Source organism: Suricata suricatta, chromosome 9, assembly GCF_006229205.1.
Source record: "Suricata suricatta isolate VVHF042 chromosome 9, meerkat_22Aug2017_6uvM2_HiC, whole genome shotgun sequence".
Classification (NCBI taxonomy): Eukaryota; Metazoa; Chordata; class Mammalia; order Carnivora; family Herpestidae; genus Suricata; species Suricata suricatta.
This window is the reverse complement of record NC_043708.1, coordinates 14474249-14490213: the sequence shown is the minus strand read 5'-3', so window position 1 is coordinate 14490213 and position 15965 is coordinate 14474249. Positions and strand designations below refer to the sequence as shown.

At 43.7% G+C, this 15965-nt stretch overlaps 1 protein-coding gene across 2 annotated transcripts in view; it reads right to left on the bottom strand.

The window, feature by feature from the left end:
• KCNK10 (potassium two pore domain channel subfamily K member 10) overlaps positions 1 to 15965 on the bottom strand; it is a 132039-nt gene that overhangs the window by 34557 nt on the left and 81517 nt on the right. For both annotated transcript variants that reach the window (XM_029952546.1, XM_029952545.1), the window contains exon 4: positions 6140 to 6300. In XM_029952546.1, coding sequence (XP_029808406.1) covers positions 6140 to 6300 — 161 coding nt within the window. The remainder of the gene's footprint in view (positions 1 to 6139; positions 6301 to 15965) is intronic.

The following is a 15965-nucleotide window of genomic DNA, read 5'->3' as shown; positions in this document are numbered from 1 at the left end:
GTTCAGGCAGATCAAAAGAGGCAGCTGCTTCCCGCCAGAGGCCAAAGTGCAGCTCAGGAAGAAAATGGGATCCAGTCCAAAATCTGACCAGCTTTCCCACAGCATCGTAGCAGGTGACAGTCGGCCTGGCCCAGCAAAAGATCCATCCCACAGCGGGGGAGAGAGAAGCTTCCGACTTCCGAAATCTGCTTCAGAACCTAAGGGCAGCCTTATTTAATCCCAAATAATTACCTTTCCTTGCTAACTGTGCAGACTTCCCTCGGAAACCCAGGAAGAAGTATTTTTACTTTATGCTATATACGTACTTAAAAGTCACCTCCATGAATTAGCACGTCCAAAAATCTTAAACCCCATGTTGGTTTCACAGCCTGGATTAATATATTCGACAGTAAATAATTTTAGCCCACCTGGAAGAGGTTAAGGGAGGATTACTGGTTCAAGTCCAGGCTGTACCCCCAACTCACAATATGGCTCTAGGCAAGTCACTTAACAAATCATGAACTCCACTTCTCAGATGTGAAATGAGTGTCACAGAGTAGTGCTCCCCAAAGAGTGACCCACAGGCCATCTGTATCTATATTTTAAGGACCTCTGGCATCCTAGAGTGGGGCTCACAGGTAATCCCAGACATTACTAGTAGTCATGCATTTTCCCAACCTGGAAACCACTTCCTGGAGATCAAACAATGCATTCCAGGCCCCTTTGTAGGGGACAGGGCTGAGGGCCTAGCTGGAGCCAATGGGCTGTGACTGGAGGCCAAAGCTCCTAGGGCCATTACTTAATGCCCGGCTCTCTCCCTCAGCCTGGACAGTTGCTGGGGCTGCAGCAGCTTGGCAAGAGTGAGAGAAAGCTAGGGCTGTTTGATACCACAGCACAAGCTAGTCTCCCCTGACTGATTCAAGGATCCCAAAGACCACCTGATTTATGATAAGGAGGGAGAACAGCTTCCCTATGAGTGGCTAGTGGTTGACAGACAACTGCGCCAGATGCAGCCGTGTGTTTTACCCCAACTTCTTCTCTGCTAGAATTCCCATGTTGTTCATCAGCCCCAGGAGACGAAGCATGATTCCTCTGTGCAAAGGGTTCTGAGGCATTAGTAGGCATCAGAAAGCTTGGTGGACACAGATTCCTGGGCTCTAACTTCACTATGAATTTTCAATTCTAACAAGTTCCCAGAGGATGCTAACGCTGATGGTCCAGGGAACTTTGAGAAGTTCTGGTCTAAATCAATTGATCCCACTCTCTTTTGTCAGATCCTCGCTTTCTTAATTTCCCTTGCAGGTGGGAATGGTCATGTGACCCCGTTTGGGTCAGTGCAAAAGAGGGAAGTCTGCAGGGTAACTTCTGGGAAAGATTTTTCTCGCATACAATGAGATCTTTTGTCTTGCCTTAAATGTAGTTGAGCAGAAACATGATATTTGGTTCTGAGGCAATTTGCAAGCCATGCAATAACAAGCCTGAGGATGAAAAGCCATCATGCCAAGGACAGCAGAGCAGAAAGAGAGAACAAAACATGGGTACACTTAAGTGATGCTGTGACTTATGATAGGAAATAGATACTTGGTCGCTCTCTCAATTCCAAGATTCTGAAGCCCTTGGATATCCAGTGATAAGAGTAACCAAGGTGTTTTTTGTTATGTCAGTGACGTGAGTTTTGGATCACCTGGGGAGAGGGGCTGGTTGCCAAGGGAACCAACCAGAAACAGAGGCTGGGAACTTTCAGTCCCACCCCCTTGTGGGATTGCTGAGGAGAGGAGAGGAGCTGGAGGTTGAATCAATCATCAATGGCCAATAATTGAATCAATCATGTCTATGTAATGAAGACTCCAAAAAACCCAAAAGGCGAGGATTCAGGGAGCTTCCTGGCTGATGAACCAGAAAGCTTCTATGTGCTACTGTGTCAGACCTTGACTTTTCCAGGGACAGAAGCTCCTTTATTCAGGACCTCCCTCGGGTATGTCCTCCTCTAGCTATGGATTTCTACCCTTCATATCCTTGGTAATAAACTTGTAGTCTAGTGAGTTCTCTGAGCCATTCTAGCAGATTTACTGAACTTAAGGATGGGGTCATGGAAACCCCTAATCTACAGCCATGTGGTCAGAACCACAGGTAACAGCCTGGACTGGTAACCAACAACTGAAGTGAATGAAAATCTTGTGGGACTGAGCCCTTCACCTCTGGAATCTATCTGCTCTCCAGGTATATGGAGTTAGAACGGAGTTGAATTGTAGGACACTCACCAGGTGTCAAAGAATTGCTTGTTGGTGTGGGGGAAAAAACTCACACATCAGAATTAGTGCCACAGTCCTCAACCTGCCATTAGCGAACTGAGGCACCAACCTTCCTCTGGGCTTTTTGCTCTACAAGGTAGTAAATGTTGAACTTTTAACCCATTGTTAATTAGCATTCGGGCAATGTCCACTTCCTTGGCCTCATGTTCCACGTGGAAGGACTTCACCCAGAGTAACATTCCAGACCTCTACCTCCACTATTCAAGCAGACAAGTGACATGCAGGTGGACTTAGCAGAAAGGATTGAGCTCTTCCAACTTAGCCTTTTTCTCCCATTTGAAACCATCAGCTATATATAGGCATACTTTGTTTTCCTCTCTATGATATATAGCAAGGTTAGTGGGGCTGACCCTGCTCTCATTAAGGAGGCCTGTGCTGCCAATGAAAATATCCCACCTTAATCTGCAGAACCTCTGGTATGATAAGTTAACGTTTCTACGGCAATGTGACGTCATACGGCACAGTTGATCTTAAGATAGTGAATTATCATGTGATCTAATCACATGAGCCCTTAAAAGCAGAGCACGTTCTCAAGCTGGTGGCAGAGGCGCAGAGGGAAGTCAGAGAGATAGAAAACACCAGAAGGATCCCATGATGGCTTCAAAGATGGAAGGCCCATGTGCCAAGGAACACGGGTAACTCCTAGAAGCTGAGAAGAGCTCCCGTCTGACAACCAGCAAGGAAACAGGAATCCCAGTCCTACAACCACTGGCAACTGATTTTTGCCAAAACCTGAATGAGTTTGGAAGCAGATTCTTCCCCAGATCCAGAGTCTAGTCCTAAGATATGCTGAGCATAGCACCTGGCCATGCCTGCCCAGACTTCTGCCTCACAGGACTGGGATATAACAAACGTGTTGTTTTAAGCTTCTGCACTTGTGATAATCTGTTACACATCATTAGAAAACCAACACAGCAGTGAAGTCCTTCTGATTCAGGGCAAAGTGGTTAATAAGTCCTTTTGGCATCAGAACAAAAGGTACGTTCTCTGATTAGCTTATCAGCAATAGAGCTGACATTTTAATCTCCAGCTGATTCCTGTGTCTATTTCTCAATTAGTTCTGAGCTTCAGAAGGGAAAAAAAGGTTTTATTTATTTATCTGCTATAAACCCCAACAGGTGGGTATTTTATTATTCTGCAGCCCAAAGCATCCCTAAATAATACATGAACCCCCAGCAATCCTTTAAAATGAGGCTCAGACCTGCGATGTAATAGAAGGACCCAAATCATGTCACCTCAGAATACAGGCACCCAGAGGCACATTTTCTATTTTATCTTTACTCCACTAAAAAATCTCTTCCCTATAGCTGAGGGAAAACAGAGCAGATAAGAAAAAGACTTAACCCTTGAGCAGGTGGAAAAGAAAACAAAAACCTTCCCCCGAGGGGCTAAATTCCACAACCCCCAAGCTTTATTGGTTTATACCATTTTCTAGTTTCAACTGATCGCCTAAAAGGACCTGGCCTTTGAGATATAGTGTAAATGAATGGCAAAGACCTTTGAGATTTTCCACCCAAATTATAGGCTGCACGCAAACTGCACAATCAGTTGTTTGGGTATTCAGGAAATTGACTTATACTCCTCCTGAGGTGCAGTCACCCCTTCCCGCAGCACCCTCCAATGGCCTGCAAACGCATACGTCTCATGCTGCCAATTCGATAATACACTGAATTTTCCTTCCTACAAGACTCCCAGTCCTTGATGGCGCTGCAAGGAACTGAGTGCACTATCAGCATAAAAATGAAATGCAAGGTTTTTAAGGCTCAGTCCCAGAGTATTTTGAACGATCCATGCAAGAGGCAGCTCTAAGGGAGGGAGAACTCTCTATTTGTAGTTCAAAATTCACTAGGAGAAACTAAGTCCCCAAATTCAGTAGCAGATGTGGTCAGAATGATTGCAGTCTCTTCCTTCATTTAGAATACAGTAACCGGTTTTTTTTCCTAACGGGAAATTTCAAAAGCTTTTAGTGCAAGCCTTTCTGTCTACAAATAAGGAAACTGAGATCTGGAGAAGCTACATAAAAATAAAAATGCCAGATCAGTCATTTCCCCATTTGAATCCTGTTCTTCTGAGTGTTCAATCCGCCAGATTCGCTTTTGTCTAACTTGAGGGGGCATGAGGCCATGGCTCAAAGGACACCTCCAAGAAGTTCAAAACAGCTCTTGGAGATGGGGTTGCCATGTCTGGTTTAGGGAAACTTGAGCATCTGAGAAGCAGAGAAGCTGAGCTCTGACGGTTTCCATGGTGACCGGTGAGCCCAAGTGCATGCTCTAATGAGGCAGCTGGCCAGCCAGCAGCCCAGGAGCAAAGGTTATGGGACATTCCAGGAAAATCCACGTGCTGCTGAGCTCCTCAGATGAAATCTGAATGGGTGGCTATCCGGCTAATAAGGGCTTCTTTCGGGAGACACACACAGCAGATCTGAACTCTATGTGTCTGGCTTTGTGCCAAGCTCTCTTCCATACATTATTTCATTGAATCATCACCAAAACCTAAAGTGGATTCAAATTCTATCTTCCTCTTTCGCTGATGAGTAAATGAGGCAGGATCACCGTAAACCCAAGATCATTGAGTTCATAAAAGTCAACTGTAAGCCAGCTCTCCTGCCCCATTCCTCCACTCCACTTTAACAAATCTGGAAGCGCTCCCCTGGGGAGCTCCCTTGCCTTCTAAAGAGAAGTCATAATTTCTCCTCTCGGAGAGAAAAACCAGTGCAGTGTTAGAATTCACACTGATATACCTTTGCCCATCACTGTTAGAATCTGAAAAGGTCTTAGATTGTCATTTTATTTTTTGCCTTGTTTTGTTTTTGAGAGAGAATGAGAGAGTAACACTTGAGCAGGGGAGGGGCAGAGGGAGAGGGAGAGAAAGAAACTTAAGAAGGCTCCATGTTAAGTGCACAGCGCTATGTAGGGCTGTATCTCACAACCACGAGATCATGACCTGAGCCAAAATCAACCGTTAGATGTTCAACCAACTGAGCCACCCAGATGCCTCTCAGATTGTCATTTTAAAAATATTAAGTCATCATCAGAAAAAAACTCCCTGAAGCAAGTTTGAAAGATTTGAGAATTAGATGAATAATGAAAAAGAGAGCAGAAATGACATTGCACCTAAGGCAAACAAGTTATCTGTGAAGTCATATGGATAAGTGTGAATTAAAGGGCATTGGGAACCTCAGCCCAATCACATCTCCTTCACATACTGATAGGTTCCTTGAATTGAGTTTTTATCCTTTGTTTATAGGTAACTATTCTCAAGTGGAAAAATCCACTAAGACAACAGCAATCATCAACATCTTACTAAACTAATACATTCGTGTACTATTGCTGAGGGAGCACTCAGAAGTGGGGAGGGGGGGTGGAGATAGGGTGGGGCCATGAAGAGACAGATAACACAGCACAGCACAGTATCTGGACAAGGCAGGCTACTGGAAGGGGTCTTACAAGCCAGGATCAGCCTAAAGACACCACATTTGGAAATAAGGAGTAAATAAGTTCTAATAACAAAATGAATGGATTTATTCTCCTACTTTTTTTGCAAATACACTTAGAAACCAATCTTCCATCTTTAAGATGGAACTAAGTATACCTCCTATCTTCAGAAAACCTGTTTTGGCAAATCTGTACTTAACCTTCTTATGATTCCAGAAATACACTGAAAGAAGGAAGCTGCTGAAGAAAAAGGAGTTTAGGCACAGCACCCATGACCAACACTGGCCGAAACAGAAAACACAGTCATAACATTGAATTATTCCTTTAAAAGTGACAGTAATACAGTCCTTCCTGTCAGGCTAAAAAGCCAATTGGATCACAGAGGTTAGGGTTTAAATAGATTTGAGTACTCACTCGAAAGACCTTCTCCACTCTCGCAATGCTTTTCCCAAAGATGGTTCCAAGTTGGTCTCCAATTCCAGCCAATAAGAAACCAAAAAGTGGAATTCCAAAGATGGCATATAAAATACAAAAGATTTTGCCTCCTTCAGTGCTTGGAGCAATATTCCCATACCCTGGTGAGAAATATCAGAAAGAGAGAGGGAGAGTGGTGAGGTGGCAGAGAAATCAGAGTGCTGACCCAGAGAATGCACAGAAATACTGAAGGAATATCTGTGCTTCCACAGTGCCTGAGTCTCGGGGAGCAGAGCTTCATTTCAAAGGCCCACTGGCACTCAGAACCTTGTTCCATTGCTTCTCTCCCTTTTCTCCTTGGAAACAGTTTTAAGGAGATCCAGCTTTCCTAGATCTTAATGTGCTTAATTAGATGACACTTTAGGGAAATTGGTAGTCACCCAGAATTGCACTGCTGATGGAATTGGTACCATCTACTTCAGAAACACCAAATATTTTGGACATGCCTGGTTCAGGGAGACCTGAATATCCATGAAGATTCACCACTGCCCTTTTTAGATTTGAAAGGAGCTTCTCCTTTGTAGTCTCATCTCATGCACACTCCCTACACCTGACACACTGGCCATCCCCAACATTTGGCTCTATAGGGAGATGTATACTCTGCACGAAGGAGGGTATGTGGCCCTAGCAAAATTCAGAAAGGACCCACGGATCATACAGTCCCATCTACAGTTTTCTGCCTGGAAACTACAGATCAGGGAAGGAAGACAGTGACAGTGATGTTTCGCTCCACTTGGCCTTTTCTCTTTGTTGGGAACTTTACATCGCCTCTGGGTCCTGCCTCTCTTCCCACTCGCTTCTTGCATCCAGGGCTATCAGGCACTAAATACATGTTTATTGGTGGATTGAATGCTTGATATAGCCATGTCTATAATATATATTTCAAATAGTGCTTAGAAACACCAGCATCTTCTCTCTTAAGAATTCTGCAATTACGTAAGTAACTTCTGTATAGTGAGCACTGGGCTTCCGCTAGACGGATGGGGCTAATGGAAGTAGGGCTGGACAAATAAAAGGCTATGGGTATTAGTATGATTTATAGAGAGATGAGAATCTAAATAAGAAACTTGGTATTCAGTTTCATGTCAATGAATATTGCAATGTTATGCTAACTAGCATCGAGATAGCTATCCAACTATTCTCTCATATTAGGGTAACTCATGTGGGGCCTGTTTCTAAATCCATGTAATGAGTAAGCTACTGGGTTCATGGTTATGGGCATGTTAGGGGTGCAGCACAGTCAAGGATAATGTCGTGGTCCCATCCTTCACTTCCTATGAGCCTAGAGAACTCGCTGCTGCTGTCTGCCTTTGAGTGATGAGTCACCTGGCTATTTTCCTTTCCAATTTTCTTGTCAGAATCTTTCAAACCTCTTATAATGAATTATCTCAATTACAGTATCCATTTCTTAAATGAGCGTTCAGGCAAGCTTCCCTCATCTTGCATTTCTTTTACTCACCATTGCCATTTCCTTGTGCAAAAAAGGCTCCTGGAACTTTTTTCAGGTGCTTTCATGAACTTGGACAAAACCATTTTTTCTAAGAATTTCCCTCTAGAATAATCTGATGCAACATTGAAAGAGGAATCAATGTGCCTATGCAGCTTCACTTAATATAGGCGGGTATTGACTTGTGAAAACATTTATGAAGTTTGCCTGACTGTCTCAGTATTGCTCAATTACCGACAGAAACGTATGTTTTCTTTAGTCCGAATATCTCAGGAAGATAGACAGTAGACACAGCCCAGGCGAACACACTGAGGCTCTGAACCTGCTGAATAATGGGGGTCTTTTTAGCCCTGACAAATGCACTCTTGCCCCAGCTTTCTGTGAGGATCTGCCCCACCACCTGGGTAAAGACTATGTTCAGGGAACCTTCTGGTGTCATCCAAGGAGCGTGACAAAGAAGCGAAAAGAGAGAGGCTCCAGATCCACTTCGACCTCATTCCACTTGGTTATCCTCAGATGCATTTAACCTCTACAAATCCTGGTATTAGAGGGGTTCAAGAGAAATGGGGAGAAATCAGTGAACTGTAAAGTACTATACCAGTGTAAAGTAGTATTATTACTGGTAATATTACTGCTATGATTGGCTCCTTATTTTTTTCAGTGTTTCATAGACCAGAACACTAAAATGAAGTTAAAGCAAAGTTCTTGGGTAAGGACACAAGTGAAGTAATATTCACTAATATTCAGATAAGTCCTTACATATATTTAAGGCTATCGCTTCATACTGGGCATAGGCAATTGCCATTATTGAGTAATTCTGTGTTTATGCACACGTGTGTGTGTGTGTGTGTGTGTGTGTGTGTGTGTGTGTGTGTGTTGACTCTGATGAACTATAAGGAAAAGCTGTTGCAGTGGAATCCTTAACCCTGTCACTCTGGGAAAATTCTAGACTTACATTTTGGATGTTTGCTCTGAGGCAATGGGAGGGCCACATTCCTGGATGTTTGGCTCCACTTTAGTGGGCCTGTTAGACTGCCCTGCCCATCCTTCCAAAATCCTTGGCAGAACTTTGAAGTTGGGAGTAATGGCAATGGAGGCTCATGACTAGAGACCTCAGGGCTTCCTGTTCTGATACTTCACTTACTGACTCTCAGATCTTGGGTATTTACCTAACTTTTCTGCCTCACTCTCCTCCTCTGAAGTGGGGCTATTCATAGCACCTGTCTGGTAGCTATTAAAGACGAAATGGGTTACATGCAAAGTATGAGTTGCCTGTGTACATTAAATACACGTAAATCATGACACAAAGTAAGCACTCAGTAAGTAGTAGCAATTATCATCTTGCCCAGGGTTTTCTGTAGGAAGGAATCACTTCTGAGCAATACATCTCCAGGAAGACGAAGCCCCAGGAGAAAACAGATGGCTGTTTCCTGTCTTCCCTCTGGAAACTTCGCTGTTCTCCCACAGTGCCAGGACAAGGGACAGAATGTCTGTTGCGTCAGTGGGGCTGGAGCAGTGAGTTGGATGCGCCCACAACTGCTTTTGGGGTGCAGGTATTTCTTGGTGCAGCTAGGGCCAGCAACATCTGGGAAGCAAGATGGGGTGACAAGGCAGCGAGAGAGGCAGTCGGTCAGGGAGAACTAGCCCAGAACATTGGAATTTGGACTAAGCAAAAGAAGACCAAAGAGCTACTCCACCAACTGACTTCTGGTGACTTCTGGCAGGTGATGATCAGTCCAGCAAGGCCCGTCTGTTATGAACAAAAAGACCAACTCAGGGCTTAGCTGTGTTCATCTCTGGCTAGAAAACAGTTCCAAGCCCTTTGTGAAGAGGAAGCTCATGTTTAAAGAAGACTGCCTGAGTAGCTCACATGTAACATTTCCACTTGCTGTTTATGTGCCAAAGTCAAGTCTTTGCAAAGCCATGAGCCATTCTGCCCTGGTATTTGGCTAAGAGTTATGCATTGTCAAACCAGCCTGTCTATGTGGGACAGGCTGGCTTTCTGGGGGCACAATCTGTGTGCCCACACTAAGAAGGGCCCCAGGCTTTATTGATGTGCTGTTGCCATTTTGATGTTCTTAATCATTTATACCAAGGGATCACATTTTCATTTTGCTCTGGGCCCCGGTGAACAAAGCTGGGCTCCCCTGCTTACTGGTCGTGAGACATTGGCCGTTACTTAACAGCTCAGGGCCTCAGTCTTCTCATTGGTAAATTGGGGCTAATAACAGTACCTACTGGATATCCTTGATGTGAGACTAAGTGAGACAATTATGTGGAGCACAGTGCCTGGCACCTAGGAAGCACCCAGCTAATGTCAGCCACAATGACTGCTATTTCCAAAGCCACAGGTTAGCATCCACTTTGGGTGCTGCTTCAGTAGAAATATCTGCTCAGGTACTTTGGAAGGTACAACTCTTACCTGAGGTCCTCAGGCAAATGACAGTTACTAGCTACCATCTGGGACCTGTCCAGGGGCTCTCTCTGATAGGAGTGGAGTCAGGTGACTCGATCCAAAAACACCTCAAAGACTAGCACCGCATAGCTGTTGATAAGAACGCCGTCATTCGCTGCCCTTCTCCAAATAATGGTTTATGGGAGAGCATCTGAACAAAGGAGTGAGTGGCATTCCTCCAGCTTAGAAACCCTAGTTGGTGGGAATCTACCATCAGAGTCAACAGCCAAGGGCAGGTGGGACTTTCCCACATCAGCATTAGTTACTAAGAAAGGGGACAGAGGACAGGGCACCTTCAGCAAAGACTGAGCAGAGTCTAGTCTTCCTCTGACGTGGCTCTTGTTTTGGACAAATGCCTAACTATATTCCCTTTGGCTACACACTTGTAAGTCTGCCTGTATATCTGAATGTAAGAAAACCTTGTTTAAAAAGAAGTACTTTGATACCTTCAGATAAAAGGGACCTCTGATGCTTAGTAGTATCGCCGCTTTTCCTAAGAACTCTCTATACACATCCTAAATAATGAACACATTTTTCTTGCGTCTGAAAAGTACATAACCTCATGTGGCTCATGAGAGTCTTTCTGGAAAACAATTTGGCAAGCCTTTAAAAAGTCCATGCCCTTTGCCACCGTAGCCCCTTGGGGGGTCCTCCCAAAGAAACAACCAGGGGTAAAGACCACACGCGACACACAAAGACTTCACCACAGTGTGACACTATCACAAAATAGAAACAGCTTAAGCCTTCAACAACATGTGATTATGGAATGGATGGTACATATAGTGGAATCCAAAAAAAGATTGTGTTTTTCAAAGAACCTCAGTGATGTGGGAAAATGTTTACAATATTACGTCACAAATTACATGAACTCCAGAAAATAGGCGAATGTTTGGATATTTCACAAATTATGAAAAGACAGCTCCTTAGCTCCAGCTACCCCTACTGCCTGACTCCTAAATTGTGCAAAATTTCTCAAGAACTGGACAAATTTGAGGACTCTGAGTTTTCTTATAAGCCTTGCTATCACGTTTGATGAATGAATTTACCACCAAAGAACTGAAGGAAAAAAACACATTATTTCTTCACTTCATTATTCTCACCAACATTGTACTAAAGCTTTACTTAGAATTCTCTACTGTATGATTTTATAAAAATCTTCCACTCTAGAGGTAAAATTTGGCGAGCTAAGTGGTTTTCAACCTACAGTGCTTTATTTTTCATGTAAGAAAAAAGAGAGTCAGAGAGAAAATAATGCTTTTCCCATTGAACAGAACAAGGACCCAATCTCTAGCAATAATAGTGAGCCATGATAGGAAAGCAGACTTTTAATTTGAGTTGGGTTTTATTTTCATTTGTTTGTTGTTTGTATGCTTGTTTTTAGTTTCCTGTTCAGCACCCACCTTCCCTTCAGATTTTTGGGAAGGGTCTTCATCCCATTCATAGAGATGACAGAGTGTCCTGTCTCCCACTCCAGAGCCTCCCAGAACCCCAAGACACAAGTACCTGAACCACAGGATCATCCAATAGGATGTTCTGCCTACATCAGGAGTGAGTGGCCCCAGAAAGGTAGAAGACAGCACTTCCAAGTGCAGTGACCAGCACGGTCGGGCACAGGCCATCCAGGCCAGAGGACCTTGATGTGCCCTCCGTGATCTCTGGCCCATAAGTGTGTATCATGTAGGATTTTTTCAGTTTGAGGTAACAGAAAACCCAATGAGGTATGGCTTAAACAAAAACAGAAACGCACTGCCCCCAGTAAATAAGGGATTAAACATTTATTTCTTAACGCCTCATGAGCAGTGCCATCTAAAGTTCAAAAGATATTAGCAGGACTCCATTTATCACTGTTTTTCTCCCTCAGCTTCTTTAGTGTTATCTGAAGTCTAGCCAGGAAAATGACTACCAGTGCCTTAGACCTGTCTCTTTGCAGATTTACTTCAGTAAGGATGTGTGAAGCCATTTCCTCCAAAGCTCAAGCAAAAATCCAGGAACTGAGGTTCTCATGGGCCTATTCGAGATCTCATGTGCATCTCTGAACTAAGGACTGTGGCCAGGCTCACTCAAAGTATTGGATTTCTTGGTCTAGAAAAGGTGATTCATCCCCTGAGGCCTGGAGGCCAAGCATGTGGAAGGGGGCCACTCAGGAAATGATTATCAGGAGAAACCAAGACAGCAGAAACCAAGGATTAAGAGTCATTTGCACAAAATCAAAGATTCCAGTGTACAAACATTAAAAATGGCAGCATATGTTACATATCAAATGTTTCTCGTTAGCCAGATGGAACCACCATTCCCCATCACAGAAGGTCAGGTGGTCAGTGAACACTGCTGTTTAATAAACCAAGCCCCTGGGATCCTAACGAGTTGACACGATAAATATCATCAGTGTGCATTACAGTGTAGCCATGGTGTTTTGCAGTGCATCCTACAGACCACTGATTTACCCACTCTATAAAGCAAAGCAAGAAAATTGGGATTTTTCCTTTTTCTATTTTCTTTAACACATACTAATGTTTCATGGATCCACCACTGGTACTGGAGTACACCCATCTTCCAAAATGTACCTCCTGAAGTGGCCCAGCCCTCCTCAGTTTTAATCATTTTATTATAAATCCTCCAAAAATGCATGACACATGTCCCCCTCTTACTATCCAGACTGGGGAACACAATGTAGCCTGACACTGGTCTCCTCTGATCTACTATAGGGGTGCTCTCGGGTGCCACTGAGTTTCATAGCACTTGTTGCCCTTATGTCAAAGGGTGCCAGGCCCCACTTCCTTTGTGGGGAGCTGTGAGTCATGGACTAAATGCTCCCATCTTGTCTGGAGTGTCAAAAGGCTTTGAGGACCCAATCCCACTACAGTCTAATGCACACCTCTATCACGTTTAAGAGCTGATTTTACGATGTTTGCATATTTGTAACTGTGAACATGGCATGTCATATAATTAGATTAAAGGACTTTTTTTTAAAAGAAATGCCAATGTTCTTTCATCCCCAATTTTCTCATTGCATATAACTTTCTTGAATGCACCAATAGAGAAATAATACAGGTCCTAAAGGCTAGGTCTAAAACCAGTAATAACTTCTAAAAACATAGAAGCTTATGCCCCTAAAACAGTCCTCAGCCTCTGAAACTTGCACTAATAGGAAGTCGGTCATCAAAGATGTACATCCCCAAGGTGGGCACCCTATCCAACACCCACCTGAGAGATGGTCATAAGGGAGAGGGAAGGCAGAGCTGGGCCTCAGAGATGGGGGAAGTCCTCCCAGAGGGCATAAAAGGAGTTAATGACATCCTTCCACCAGGCTGAGGGGCTTCTCAGTGCTCCGTGCCTCCCATTCTTCTGAATGAGAATTTTTTTGCAGTGTGCCTAAACTTTTGTAGAGGGGCAGAAAACTCTCATTTTCAGCAGAGCTGGGATAGGATTATTATCTATAGCTTTCCCCCATGTGTGTAAGGATTACCAAAAGGGTTGAACTGATGACATATGGGAAAAAATAAAGAGAAGAAGCACAGAGAAGGAAGAAAAGGCCCATTGGTGGAAAATCTCAGAAAGTACCAGCAAAAATCTAGTTATGAAGGTGAGGTTCTCATTCTGAACTTGAAAAGAGATATCCTTGTTTATACCAACTGTAGAGAACAGAGTGAAGAGATAGAGCTGCAGAAACCCCCTTGAACTTGATTTGGTTCAGACAAACCCAAGAGGCAGCGCTATACAGAAAATAACCTAGATGGGTCACACTTGCAGGATGCCCCCTCTCTCTCTCTGGCAGCAGAAAAGAGGAGAGTCAAAGATGTGCTACCTGGATCATTCCCCTACCTCTCCCGGCTCTCCCCCTCCAATCCCACAGAATCATTCAGCAGATAGCTGGGTCAGGAATACCCTGTTTGTTTGGCATCAAGTATTTGAAAAGGAAACCAGCCCAGCAGAAATATAAAGCTTCTGTTTTATAAAACTGTGGAAAGAAGGACACCTGGATGTCTCAGTTGGTTAAGCATCCAACTCTTGATCTCAGCTCAGGTCTTGATCTCAGGGTTGTGAATTCAAGCCCTGCATTGGGCTCCTCACTGGGCATGGAACTTATAAAATATATAATATTCCCAATGGATGAAAGACACTCAGCCAAAAAACACTGCCTCAACCAGACAAAAAGTGTGACTAACTATGAAGTAATCACCACCAATAACCATTGCAGCAAAACCACAAAGCAGGAAAGCAAGAAATAAGAAAAGAAACAGTGAGATAACAAGAAAAGATGAAATGTGAGCTAATGGAATTCCGGAAAGAAATACAAAGGGAAAAATATCCCTTAATGATACAAAAATGAAAAAAAAAAAAAAAAACCTGGAAGGAACACATGGCAAATAGGCACTGTGAAAAAACAGGGAAGGAAGACAGAAGATAAGAGGAACAAAATGGAAACCACATTTTATGAGTTAAAAAGGAGTGGGGCGGGGGTGGTGATGTGTGCCTGGGTGGCTCAGTCAATTGAGCGTCCAACTTCAACTCAGGTCATGCTCTTGTGGTTCATGAGTTCAAGCCCTGCATCGGCTTCTATGCTTGACAGCTCAGAGCTTTGGAGGCTGCTTCAGATTCTGTGTCTCCCTCTCTCTGCCCCTCCCCTGCTTGCTCTCTCTCTCTCAAAAATAAATAAGAACATTTTAAAAAAACTTTTTGAGGAGTACATGGGAAATGATAGACATAGAAGACAGGCAAAGAAATGACAAAAAAAAATTATGTATAATCATAATTCCCAAAGAACCGAACCAAAACCACATGGCAGAGGACATGTATAAAGATAACAATCAAGAACGCTTTCCTGAAATAAAAGGCACAAAACCTACTAGTATTATCAGATGAAAGGGAAACAGCCCTTTGTGTAGCCAAGCAAAAAGGCAAAATCACTTATAAAAGGGGGGGAAATTGGGCTGGCATCAGGTTTCTCCCTAGCAGCACAGACATCAGAAAAGAGTGGATTATCACCCAAAAGACCCTTAAAAAAGAAAACGTGAGTCACAGATTTCATTTCCAGTCACACTGCCCCTTGAGGGTAAGGCTATTATTTTGAGCAACGCAAGGACTCAGGGAATATTGCTCCTATGAACCATTCTTTTTTTTTTAATGTTTGTTTATTTTTAAGAGCGAGTGTGTGCAAGCAGGGGAGGGGCATAGAGGGAGGAAAATACAGAAACCTAAGCAGACTCCAGACTCTAAGCTGTCAGCACAGAGCCCAACATGAGGCTTGAACTCATGAACTTGGAGATCATGACCTGAGCCGAAGTCGGAGGACGCTTAACGGACTGAGCCACCCAGGTGCCCCTACCACAAGCCATTCTTAAGACAACTTCTTGAAGATGTGTTTGAGCCGAGCAAGTGGTGATGAGGAAAAGCCACAGCAGAAGTACTAGGGCTGAACATTGACAATACGGAACTGTGGAACCAGGACTAAACCACATGTGAGCATTGGGTAACAGAACAGAATGTAAATCATATTCCCTGATGCTATATACTGATGCAGTGAGTAATACTCAACAGCCCAAGTGCAAAAGAAGTTGAGATGCTGAGTCAGTTCACTGACTGCATTATATGTCACAGCTGAGAGCCAAGAGTTATCATTCAATGTGGGCAAATCATCAATAGAAGCATAAGCATATTTAATAACTTAAAAGTAAACATTAAGGGGCGCCTGGGTAGCTCAATCAGTTAAGGGTCCAACTTCAACTCAGGTCATGATCTCACGGTTGGTGGGTTTGAGCCCCACATTGGGCTCTGCACTGTCAGCATGGAACCTGCTTTGGATTCTGTGTCTCCCTCTCTCTCTGCTCCTCCCCCACTCATACTCTGTTTCTCTCTCTCTCAAT